This window comes from Eurosta solidaginis, chromosome X (genome assembly GCF_040869045.1).
Source record: "Eurosta solidaginis isolate ZX-2024a chromosome X, ASM4086904v1, whole genome shotgun sequence".
Lineage (NCBI taxonomy): Eukaryota > Metazoa > Arthropoda > Insecta > Diptera > Tephritidae > Eurosta > Eurosta solidaginis.
In genome coordinates, this window is record NC_090324.1 from 22048785 (window position 1) to 22062653 (window position 13869).

At 35.0% G+C, this 13869-nt stretch overlaps 1 protein-coding gene across 6 annotated transcripts in view; it reads left to right on the plus strand.

The window, feature by feature from the left end:
* unc-13 overlaps positions 1-13869 on the plus strand; it is a 4182017-nt gene that overhangs the window by 2017187 nt on the left and 2150961 nt on the right. For all 6 annotated transcript variants that reach the window (XM_067757836.1, XM_067757834.1, XM_067757838.1 and 3 more), the window contains exon 11: positions 6826-7150. In XM_067757836.1, the coding sequence (XP_067613937.1) occupies positions 6826-7150 (325 nt within the window). The remainder of the gene's footprint in view (positions 1-6825; positions 7151-13869) is intronic.

Here is a 13869-nt window from a genome sequence, read left to right on the forward strand (position 1 = left end):
AAACTTGGTTTCAGAATGATATGGCTGATTATAATTACCAATTACTTGATTACTGTGTTGTAAGGAATGATAGAGAGCAAGACAAGCGCGGTGGTGGTATCGCGATCTATTATAAAAAGGCATTGTAGGGAAGAGTTATTGACAGGCCAGAACAACTTGATCCTGTGGAGTTTTTGATGTTTGAGTTCTTGAATAATTCTGAGCGTTGCCTTGTTGTATGTGTATATAATCCGAAAAAGTCATATGATTTGGGTTACTTTTTTAAGAGTTTCGATAAATATAGTGCAATTTATGAACACATACTCTTGTGTGGAGTCTTAAATATTGATCTGCTTGTGGAAAACGATCGGTCCAAACATTTTGTTGAAAGCATATCAGGCGTAGGAGTGGAAGTTGTAAATAAACTTGCTACTCGTTTCGGACCACATTGCAAACCTAGTTTACTAGATTTATTTTGTGTGGCTGACATGGGCAATGTTTTACATTTTGATCAGCATTCTCTGGGAGGTGTTAGCGACCATGACTTAATTTTTTTGAGTTATAATGTAGTTTTGCAATCTACGAATACTATCTCCATTGGCAACCTGTATGTTCGTGATTTCAATAGAATCAATGTCAGAGCTTTAGCTGCTGAAGCATCTTCACTTCCTTGGAATGACAGTTGGTTTGAAGCAGACATAAATAAAAAAGTTGAACATTTTTCCAATTTGGTTAACTACCTATTTAATAAATATGTCTCACTTAAGAAAATTAGAGTGAACAAAAATAGGCAACCATGGTTCAATCGGGATGTACTTCAGGCAATAAAAGCAAGAAATAAAAGCTATTCACTTTGGAGGAAATCCTCTTATGAAGAAAACTGACAGGTTTATAAGATATTGCGAAACAGAGCTACGAAAATTACTAGGGACGCCAAAAGGGGTTATTTCCAAAGCAATCTTGATGTATGCCTACCACCAAAGATTCTCTGGAATAATCTAAAATAATTTGGTATTAAGAATTATTTAAAATCGGAATGCTCGATTGAGGCTGATGTAATGAATGATTTCTTTGCTACCAAGTTACCGAATGAGAGTGAGTCAAATATTTCCATAGACGATTCTTTGTTTGATTGGTGCAGTAAATTTAACTTTTCTAACATTACTGAATCTGAAACAATACCAACCATATCTTCAATAAAATCAAATGCAACAGGGGAAGATAAAATAAGTCTAAGATTTATTAAACTTATATTACCATATGTGATTGCGCTATTGACGCATATTTTAAATTTTGCTTTAACATCTCTAAGTTTTCCTGATGCTTGGAAGGTGGCTAATATTATACCTATTACAAAAAAGGGTAATGCTTCCCAACCATCTGATTTTCGGCCAATAAGTATTCTTCCATGTTTATCAAAAGTTTTAGAAAAGATCTTATCGAATCAGATTAGGAAATATCTGACTGAAGAAAATCTGCTTTCGGAAAATCAATCAGGTTACCGCATTGGACATAGTTGCTCAACCGCTATGCTCAAGGTTTTAGAAGACATACGACCAAACTTTGACAATGGCGAACTCAAAATTCTTACGTTGTTGGAATTCTCTAAGGCATTCAACACGGTCTGCCACAGAATTCTCCTGCATAAGCTAAAAAAAAATTTTGGATTCAGTAGCGATGCTGTAAAGATACTTGAGAGCTATTTGACAAACAGGTACCAACGGGTAATATGTGGGGATAGTGGATCCAGGTTATTACCAGTAAAATCTGGGGTACCACAGGGTTCTATTCTTGGTCCAATTTTATTTAGTTTGTACATTAATGATATAGAAAAATGCTTTCGTAAAGTATCCATTCATCTCTACGCGGATGAAGCTCAGATATACCTTTCTGCCCCTCTTGGCTTAATGGAAGATTTAGTTTGCCGATTAAATGAAGATTCAGAAGCTATATTTCAATGGTCTAAAAAAAACAAGCGATGCCTTAATGCATCCAAAAACAGGCGATCGCTATTTCACATTTTTTCTACAATCTGAATGGCATTTCTCCGATAGTTATAAATGGAAGTGTTGTGAAATATGAGAAGAATGTCAAAACTCTTGGATTTATCTTAAATAAGCATCTTACTTGTGTTGATCATGTGAATTCCTCAATTAGTAGGTTATATTATATGTTAAGGCATTTATGGAAAACTGCTTATTTTATTCGAGAAGCTATAAAACTTAAACTTGTCAAAAGTCTATTAATACCAATAATATTTCACTATGAATTGATATACGGTTGCCTGGATAAAGCTTCTATGAACAAATATCAAATACTGATTAATAATTGTGCCAGATATATCTATCTTAAACGGAAATATGATCATATTTCGAACTTCTCTAAAACTATTTTTGAATGCAGTTTATCAGAGTTCTTTGACCGTCGTTTACTAATATTTATACATAAGATTATCTTTTCTCGTACGCCGGAATGCCTTTTTGTAAAACTTACTTTCGCACAATCATCCCGTACTTGCAATCTAATTGTACCGCATTTTAAGTATTCAGTAACATCGAGAATATTTTTCGTTAGGGCTGTGCAGTTGTGGAATGATTTGCCTAATAAAGTAAAGTTAGAATCAAATCCTAAGCGCACCCTTTGTTCCTGAACTTTCTTATGTGTTTTACTTTTTCTTTTTTACTTACCACCATGGAACATATTCTGTATGGTTTGAATGTTACTTCTATGTTTGTTTCTAGCTTTTAAACTTACTTTGTACTAGTAATAAGAATAATAACAAATATGGCACTGTAAAAGACTATGTCTTATATGTGTATTTTAAATAAATAAATAAAAAAAATAAATAATATTTGGTACTTGTACCTCCTCGTGAAGAGGACAAGCTCCGTTTTATTCGGGTTGACTTGCAAATCTGTGGCGGGTTGTACTCCTGGAGCAGCTCCAGGATGTCACCTGGGTCCGTTGGCATCACTGGAACCCAGGCTCTAGCCTTGGTCGTGAGGGGATATCACGCGCCTCCACTACCTTGAGGCGCGCGCCCGGCTATACCACCCCTATCAGCGTGACGGTGGCCCTATAGAGGTTTACCGACGTGGCGTCGTCACAGGAAATTAGCTTGACATTGCCCAGGAACCACCCAGCATCGGTGTAAGATGGCGGTGGACCAGGGTTGTCTTTCTTAACTTTAACGGCCACCGTAGCGAGCGTGGCCTCGATCCACTGCCACTGTTGTTTCGTGAACCTGCCATCTTCGCTGATCTCGTCTATAATCCCAATGATCTGCCGACCCTTGGCAATTTCGACGAAAGACGGCGTGCAGCCTCCCTGCGTCTTGGCCCTTTTCGGTGCCGTGGGGTTGGATTTATCCATGGACTGCTGGCGTTTCGAGGTTTCATCACCCTCGACAAAAACTTTTAAAATTACTTGAACTAAAAAATTAAAAATAAATAATTGTTTAAAAAAACTAAAAAAACACGCTTTAATAGCTAACCGAACTAAAAAATAGAAAATAATTTTCCATTAAAAAGAGTATATATAACAGTAGTAGAAGGTCAAACTATCATTTATAGTTAATCACCTCAAAATAAAATTATAATAAAATTTAAGTTATTAACAGAATAATTTAATTCACAGTAAAAAGCGTGGTATGCTTGATATTGAATGTTACAATCATTCTATTGCCAACTATCTGAAAGATATGAAGTGTAGTCAAATGCACCCCACGCTTTTTAATCTGAATTAAATTATTCTGTTAATAACTTAAATTTTATTAAAATTTTATTTTGAGGTGATTAACTACAAATGATTGTTTGACCTTCTACTAATTTTATATAAACTCTTTTTAATTGAAAATTATTTTCTATTTTTTATTTCGGTTAGTTATAAAAGCGTGTTTGTTTTAGATTTTTAAACTATTATTTATTTAGTTCGGTTAGCTATAAAAGCGTGTTTTTTTTTAGTTTTTTTAAACTATTATTTATTCGTATTAGGATCATTTAAGTATTTTGCTCATATCTCCAAACTATTTGATTCAAATTGAACCGGCTTTTTTGCATCTCAAAACTCTTCAATTTCCTACATTATGCAGTATTACATGTTGGAAAAAAATTTAAACAGTTTTATTTTAGCATTCAAAGTGATAATTTTCTATTTTTTGTCAATTTTTCGTGATTTTTGCGAGATAAATTGGTTCTAGAGAAAAACTAATACCGGCATCCTATTCAGCGACTTCCAAAACATATAGCTAGCCTATTATCGGATCAATTTTTTTATCATCAGCTATCCCCGCCTTCTCTGCAAGAAAGCAATGGAGTGGCCAAAATTCGTAAAAACAAGTAAGGGAGGTTAAGTTCGGGTGTAACCGAACATTACATACTCAGTTGAGAGCTATGGTGGCAACATAAGGGAAAATAACCATGTAGGAAAATGAACCGAGGGTAACCCTGGACTGTGTTTGTATGACATGCGTATCAAATGAAAGGTATTAAGGAGTATTTTAAGAGGGAGTGGGCCATAGTTCTATAGGTGGACGCCGTTTCGTGATATCGCCATAAAGGGGACCAGGGGTGACTCTAGAATGCGTTTGTACTATATGGGTATCAAATGAAAGGTGTTAATGAGTATTTTAAGAGGGCGTGGGCCTTAGTTCTATATGTGGACGCCTTTTCGAGATATCGCCATAAAGGTGGACCAGGGGTGACTCTAGAATTTGTTTGTACGATATGGGTATCAAATGAAAGGTGTTAATGAGTATTTTAAAAGGGAGTGATCCTTATTTCCATAGGTGGACGCCGTTTCGTGATATCGCCATAAAGGGGACCAGGGGTGACTCTAGAATGCGTTTGTACTATATGGGTATCAAATGAAAGGTGTTAATGAGTATTTTAAGAGGGCGTGGGCCTTAGTTCTATATGTGGACGCCTTTTCGAGATATCGCCATAAAGGTGGACCAGGGGTGACTCTAGAATTTGTTTGTACTATATGGGTATCAAATGAAAGGTGTTAATGAGTATTTTAAAAGGGAGTGGGCCTTAGTTATATAGGTGGACGCATTTTCGGGATATCGCCATAAACGTGGACCAGGGGTGACTCTAGAATGTGTTTGTACGATATGGGTATCAAATTAAAGGTATTAATGGGGGTTTTAAAAGGGAGCGGCCCTTAGTTGTATATGTGAAGGCGTTTTCGAGATATCGACCAAAATGTGGACCAGGGTGATCCAGAACTTCATCTGTCGGGTACCGCTAATTTATTTATACATGTAATACCACGAACAGTATTCCTTCCAAGATTCGAAGGGCTTTTGATTTCGCCCTGCAAAACTTTTTCATTTTCTTCTACTTAATATGGTAGGTGACACACCCATTTTACCAAGTTTTTTTCTAAAGTTATATTTTGCGTCAATAAACCAATCCAGTTACCATGTTTCATCCCTTTTTCGTATTTGGTATATAATTATGGCATTTTTTCATTTTTCGTAATTTTCGATATCGAAAAATTGGGCGTGGTCATAGTCGGATTTCGGCCATTTTTTACACCAATACGAAGTGGGTTCAGATAAGTACGTGAACTGAGTTTAGTAAAGATATATCGATTTTTGCTCAAGTTATCGTGTTAAAGGCCGAGCGGAAGGACAGACGGTCGACTGTGTATAAAAACTGGGCGCGGCTTCATCCGATTTCGCTCTTTTTCACAGAAAACAGTTACCGTCCTAGAATCTAAGCCTCTACCAAATTTCACAAGGATTGGTAAGTTTTTGTTCGACTTATGGCATTAAAAGTATCCTAGACAAATTAAATGAAAAGGGGCGGAGCCACGCCCATTTTGAAAATTTCTTCTATTTTTGTATTTTGTTGCACCATATCATTACTGGAGTTGAATGTTGACATAATTTACTTATATACTGTAAAGATATTAACTTTTCTTTTAAAATTTGAATTTAAAAAAAGTTTTTTTTAAAAAGTGGGCGTGGTCGTTCTCCGATTTTACTAATTTTTAGTAAGCAGACATATAGTAATAAGAGTAACGTTCCTGCCAAATTTCATCATGTTATCTTCAACGACTGCCAAATAACAGCATGCAAAACTTCTAAATTACCTTCGTTTAAAAGTGGGCGGTGCCACGCCCATTGTCCAAAATTTTACCATTTTTCTATTCTGCGTCACAAGTTCAACTCACCTACCAAGTTTCATTGCTTAATCCGTATTTTGTAATGAATTATCGCACTTTTTCGATTTTTCGAAATTTTCGATATCGAAAAAGTGGGCGTGATTATTGTCCGATATCGTTCATTTTAAATAGCGATCTGAGATGAGTGCCCAGGAACCTACATACCAAATTTCATCAAGATACCTCAAAATTTACTCAAGTTATCGTGTTAACGGACAGACGGACGGACGGACGGACGGGCGGACATGGCTAAATCGAATTTTTTTTCGATACTGATGATTTTGATATATGGAAGTCTATATCTATCTCGATTCCTTTATACCTGTACAACCAACCGTTATCCAATCAAAATTAATATACTCTGTGTGCTCTGCTCAACTGAGTATAAAAAGACGAACACTCGCATCGGGTAAAAATACGAGATTCGTCCCCAAACTGTGGGAAATTACTTCTGAGACATATTCGAAGCTTTTTAGCATTCAGCATCAAAAATATAAAGATATGATGCAAAATCCGGTCAGTCTAAAAATATATATAAGTTTTGCGTGGATATTGAGTTTGATACCCTTGTCAGTACAACCGAAGCACTGTACGTCGCAACAAAATTCTCGATACATGACGAAAAACTTTATGTTCTATGAAAACCATTTTAATAATACAATCAAAAACTTTTAGTGAATGCCATAACTCATCCGACCGTATAAAGGTTCGGGTTTGGGACGAAGATAATGACTTGAAATCAAAATTACGCCAAAAACTGACCCGAGAGTCGGACGACTTCTTGGGTCAAACTATTATAGAAGTCCGCACTCTGTCTGGTGAGATGGATGTTTGGTACAATTTGGAGAAACGTACAGACAAATCAGCTGTTTCTGGAGCCATACGTTTACATATCTCTGTTGAAATAAAAGGCGAAGAAAAGGTTGCTCCATATCACGTTCAGTACACATGTCTACATGAAAATCTTTTCCACTACTTATGTGAAGAGAATGGCGGTATGGTAAGTATTATCAAACGTAAGGTCTCTTTTCTTTTCAATTTAATATGAATGTTTGCGATAAACAAGACCAAAAAAGTATACTTTTGTCTAGGATAATTTTATAAATGTCAATCGAAAGATGCAAACGATATCATAGCTGCGAAGTTGCATTTTTATTTTGCTGTGTTTATTTTGCGAGTTTTAAAATATATTACCTAAAACTGTAATAATAGTTTGGGACAAAAATAAGTACGAAAACGTAGAGCTCATTTTAAAGCATCTGGATTGTTTTGAAAAGCTCATATTTTGAGAACTTTAAATTTTTAAATAAATTTGTTAGTTGTCATTCACTTTGTGTTTGCTGAATCATTGTGCATTTGTGTATTTGTTGCAGTTTTGATTGGCATCTTTTCAAGGTGGAAAATGAATAAAGTGTTTTGTGAGGTGTAAGTGTGAATGAGTGAATGAATCTTTATTCAAATATTGTTAGCTTATTTATATATATTTATTTTAATTATACATATTTACATACCTACATACAAATCGACACAAATATGCACCTAAATGCAAATTTGGTTTAGTCGTGCGGTGTACACACAACTGTATTAAATCGTGTGAATTTCGCTGTCAGCAACAATTAGCAAATGCCCCTTTTGTGTTGATTAAAATTTAGACTCTTTTTGTTACAGGGTAGCACATTAATTGGTTTACTCATTTGGCATTGAAATTGTTGGCTGTTTACACTAAATCTCCCTTTTTTCAGAATACTTATGCATTTGGCGAATGCATGAGCATTCTATGTTTATATAATTAAATTAAATTAATTCTGTATTTTGTATTTTATGTTTATAGGTTGAAAATTTACATATTCTATTAATTTAAGTCTATTTTTGTGTATTATTATTTTCTTATTGTTTATGATAACGCTATTTTCTGTGTTACTGGGCAATTTTTGCTTATCATTATTTCCTATTCTAGACTGGCTTAAAGTGTAATTATTTTATAGATATTTTCTACTTTATAGGGTATCTACTATTTAACTTATGACCTGCTTCATTTTTTACTAACACTAGATCTTCAATAGTTATTTCCTTATAGTGAATATCGTTTTAACACGCTTTTATAAGCTTGGCCTGTATCTATCTATGTATGTAACGGAATCTTTGAGCTTAATTTTCACCGGTTTCTGGAAGTCTGATTAATTTGAAACTGTGCATACCTATCAAGGGCCGATGAAAATGCATTAATGTGATGGTGTTGTGACATAAGGTCAACGGCCATAAGGTCAATTGGCCTTATTACCACTTTGAATGGCCATGAGTTTGATTGGAACTTCGCACACGTATCAAGGATCGATGACAATGCAGTAATGTGATGGTGGGGTGACATAAGGTTAACGGACATAAGGTCAATTGAACTTATGACCACCCCAAATGGCCATAGATTTGAAACCTTGCACATAATGCGAAAAACGCTTTCCTTTATTAACGATAGAAGTGGATGCATGGCACATCTACGAAAGAGCAAACTGGAGCCCTTTTTAAGACGCTTTTATTAGCTTGGCCTGTATCTATCTATGTACCTATATATCCATGTATGTATGTAACGGAATCTGGAGTGGAGCCGAGAGCCCCGGTAATGCAGAGGTCCGAACTCCGTTTCACCATTTGAATCATTTTAAGATAGGTACTTTAAGCTGTTGCAGGCCACCAGACAAAGGCACCATAAAAAATAATCGGGCGCACAATGGCTGTGTAAATCCAGTAGGTCACCTTAGGGGAGAATCCCCAGGAGGTGCCAATTGCCCTCTTACAGGTGAGCAGCTCTGCCGCTGCCTTCTTGGATCGCTCCACTATATGGGCAGTCCATAACAGCTTCCTATTCAGAATGACTCCCAAATACTTTACTTGATCGCTAAACGCTAAGAACGTACCCCCAATTCTTGGCGGTGTAAGATTTGGTACATGGTACTTCCTCGTGAAGAGGACAAGCTCGGGTTTATCCGTGTTGACTTCCAAACCTGTGGCGGGTTGTACTCCTGGAGCAGCTCCAGGATGTCAGCTGGGTCCGTTGACATCACTTGAACCCAGGCTCTAGCCCTTGGTCGTGAGGGGATATAACGCGCCTCCACTACCTTGAGGCGTGCGCCCTGATATACTACCCCTATCAGCGTGACGGCGGCCCTATAGAGGTTTACCGACCTGGCGTCGTCACAGGCAATTAGCTTGACATTGCCCAGGAACCACCCTGCATCGGTGTAAGATGGCGATGGTACAGGGTTGTCTTTCTTAGCCTTAACGGCCACCGTAGCGAGCGTGGCCTCGATCCACTTCCACTGTTGTTTCGGGAACCTGCCATCTTCGCTGCTCTCATCTATAATGCCAATGATCTGCCGACCCTTGGCAATTTCGACGAAAGACCGCGTCCAGCCTCCCTGCGTCTTGGCCCTTGGGGTTGGATTCATCAATGAACCTCTGACGTTTCGAGGTTTCATCACTCTCGACTAAAACTTTTAAAATTACTTGAACTAAAAAATTAAAAATAAATAATAGTTTAAAAAAACTAAAAAAAAACACGCTTTAATAGCTAACCGAACTAAAAAATAGAAAATAATTTTCAATTAAAAAGAGTTCATATAAAGTAGTAGAAGGTCAAACAATCATTTATAGTTAATCACCTCAAAATAAAATTATAATAAAATTTAAGTTATTAACAGAATAATTTAATTCACAGTAAAAAGCGTGGGGTGCTTGATATGAATGTTACAATCATTCTATTGGCAACTATCTGAGAGGAAAGATATGAAGTGTAGTCAAATGCACCCCACGCTTTTTAATATGAATTAAATTATTCTGTTAATAACTTAAATTTTATTATAATTTTATTTTGAGGTGATTAACTATAAAGGATTGTTTGACCTTCTACTACTGTTCTATAAACTATTTTTAATTGAAAATTATTTTCTATTTTTTAGTTCGGTTAGCTATAAAAGAGTGTTTTTTAGTTTTTTTAAACTATTATTTATTATCATAACTAATCTTTTGTTTTTCTTTAGCTTCTTTTACTTATTTAAAGGCTCTATCCTGTGCTATTTGTAACCTATATCTAATTTCTTTATCGTACGCCTCATAATTGTATAATGGGCTTACCGTATTTTCTTGTAAAAATTCGTAAGTCTGGGGTTTTTTACCAAAGATCAATTCGAATGGGCAATAACAATGGACTGTAGATGGGGTTGTATTGTAACAATATGCAAAATATTTAAGGTACTCATCCCAACCATCTTTGTTAATGGATATGTGTGAACGGACATGTTCATTGAAAGTTCTATGGCTACGTTCAACAGTGCCTAAAGTTTTTTGGTGATAAGGCGTAGATGTTTTGTGCTTAATATTGAGAAGCTTACAAAGTTCCTCAATCGAGCTATTTTTATATTCAGATCCCATATCCGTTATTATTGTTTTCATACTTCCATAAATTAATATGAAATTTTCGAATATGGCTCTGGCTACTGTTTTTGCATGTTTGCTCTGTATAGGAAATGCAACTAAGTATTTAGTCAAATCACATATCAGAGTGACAGCGTATTCATTTCCATTTAACGATCTCGGTAAAAGCCCAATTGTATCTATTTGTACTATTTCGAACGCCTTCGGTGGTGTTTCAGTCAAAATCATTGGATCTTTAAAATTTTTATTAATTTTATTTTTATTACAATTTACGCATTTCTTTATATATTTTCCTATATCATTTTTCATATTTTTCCAGTAAAATTTTTGTGGTATTTTATTAGTTGTGCGATTGATTCCTGGGTGGCCTTCCCAGATGGGATAGTCATGATATTTATGGGGTTACTGCAAATATTAGATCTTTGAGAACTTGGGTACCTATTTTATTTTTATTTTTAAATATGCTTACTCGAGTATTCATTATTCTTGACCAATTTGTCTCCTAAGGGACAACTGTCTTTTTCTCTTACAAGTCCTAGATTGCCGGCATTTTTAAGCCTAGTCGAATATTGTCCTAAGTCAATAATTTCCTCAACTATCCGGTTGCTTGTATTTATTATGCTACACATTTTTTATCCTTTTGGATGAAAACGAGCACGACATGTCTAATTGCAAATTTATTTATTTATTAAGCGCTTTATTTATAATAAAGTTCTCTTTGTGACTTTTTATTTTCTTCTTTCTGGCTGGTTTTTTAGTTTCCGATCTTGTGGCAACTTTAGGTATTTTGCATATTTCTGCTTACGTAAGGTTTTTAGTCGAGTATTACTTTGCGAAAAGTTATTATTTTATAAGGTTTGTGGTATAAATCTTCTACATTGACAGCCTTCATAGATGTTTTTTGATTCTATGGAAACTACTACTGTGAATTAGCAAATTCTTGAACGTAGACAGTGCTAATGAAGCTTTTCAAAAAATTCTTCTATTGAGTGAGGCATTTTGTGGTGACTCATTTGTAATTGTTTACTGTTCTTATCGAAATTGGGTTGAGTTTAGATGGTTTAGGGTGCTAAATTTGAATATTATATCAATAGCACGATTACGCAGGTTAAAAATGCTAGCCAAACATCTGAAATTTTTGGGTTAATTTTTAGCTCTGGTTCAGCTGGTGATTCATATTTTAATATTATATTCTATGATGTTTCAGAGTTTCCTTTTCCCTCCTAACCAGCTATGGCTATCATAATGCCTTGGGCTATTTAATCCACGAAGACATTTTAAAGAGATGATATGATTGAAAGAGAAAATTAAAGAAAAATAAAAATGTATTCCTGTTTCTTTGGGGGGTGGGGAAAAATGGCAATTTATGCTTATTTCTTTGTTTTTATACCTTTCTTGAAAATGAAATGGTATATTAATTTCGTCACGAAACCCAAAATTGTAAGTCCTTAAAGGAAAATAGATAGACCCACCATTAAGTATACCGAAATAATCAGAATGAAGAGCTGAGTTGATTTAGCCATGTCCGTCTGTCTGTCTGTCCGTCTATCCGTCTGTCCGTCTGTCCCTCTGTCCGTCTGTCTGTTTGTATGCAAACTAGTCCCTCAATTTTTGAGATATCTTGATAAAATTTGGTGAGCGGGTGTATTTGGATGTCCGATTAGACATTTGTCGGAACCGGCCGGATCGGACCACTATAGCATATATCCTCCATACAACCGATTTTTCAGAAAAAGAGGAATTTGTCATATCTTACTCAATTTAATAGATTGAATCTTCAAACTTCACCATATAATTTCGTATATTGCACATATTGTAGCCTGAAAAAATTGATGAGATCGGTCGTATACATAGTATATATCCCCCACAACCGATTGTTCCGATAAGAAACTTTTCGTAATTACTGCCCTATTTTAAGAGCTAGAGGCTTCAAATTTCAACGAATTCTTACGTATATAGCATATATTGTTGTCCGTAAAAATCATAAAGATCGGTGGTATATATAGTATATATATGGTGGTATATATAGTATATATATATATATATATATATTTTCGCAATTTTAGCCCCACTTTAACAGCTAGAAGCTTCAAATTTCACCAAATGCTTACGTATATAGCATATATTGTTGTCTGAAAAAATCATAGAGATCGGTTGTATATATAATATATATCTCATACAACCGATTGTTCAGATAAGAAACTATGCGCAATTTCTGCCCCATTTTAACAGCTAGAAGCTTCAAGTTTCATCAAATGCTTACGTATATAGTATATATTGTTGTGTCAAAAAATCATAGAGATCGTTGATATATATAATATATATAGGATGGTATATATATTATATATATATAGTATATATATATTATACCTTTCATTAAAATGAAATGGTATATTAATTTCGTCACGTAAACCCACCATTAAGTATACCGAAATAATCAGAATGAAGAGCTGAGTTGATTTAGCCATGTCCGTCTGTCTGTCTGTCCGTCTGTCCGTCTGTCTGTTTGTATGCAAACTAGTCCCTCAATTTTTGAGATATCTTGATAAAATTTGGTGAGCGGGTGTATTTGGGTGTCCGATTAGACATTTGTCGGAACCGGCCGGATCGGACCACTATAGCATATATCCTCCATACAACCGATTTTTCAGAAAAAGAGGATTTTTGTCATATCTTACTCAATTTAATAGATTGAAGCTTCAAACTTCACCATATAATTTCGTATATTGCACATATTGTAGCCTGAAAAAATTGATGAGATCGGTCGTATATATAGTATATATCCCCCACAACCGATTGTTCAGATAAGAAACTTTTCGTAATTACTGCCCTGTTTTAAGAGTTAGAGGCTTCAAATTTCAACGAATGCTTACGTATACAGCATATATTGTTGTCCGTAAAAATCATAAAGATCGGTGGTGTATATAGTATATATATGGTGGTATATATATTATATATATATAGTATATATATATATTTTCGCAATTTTAGCCCAATTTTAACAGCTAGAAGCTTCAAATTTCACCGAACGCTTACGTATATGGAATATATTGTTGTTTGAAAAAATCATAGAGTTCGGTTGTATATATAGTATATATCTCATACAACCGATTGTTCAGATAAGAAACTTTTCGCAATTTCTACTCCATTTTAACAGCTATAAGCTTCAAATTTCACCGATTGCTCACGTATATAGTATATATTCTTGTGTCAAAAAATCACAGAGATCGGTGATATATATAATATATATATGATGGTATATATAGTATATATATAGTACTAGCAGATCCG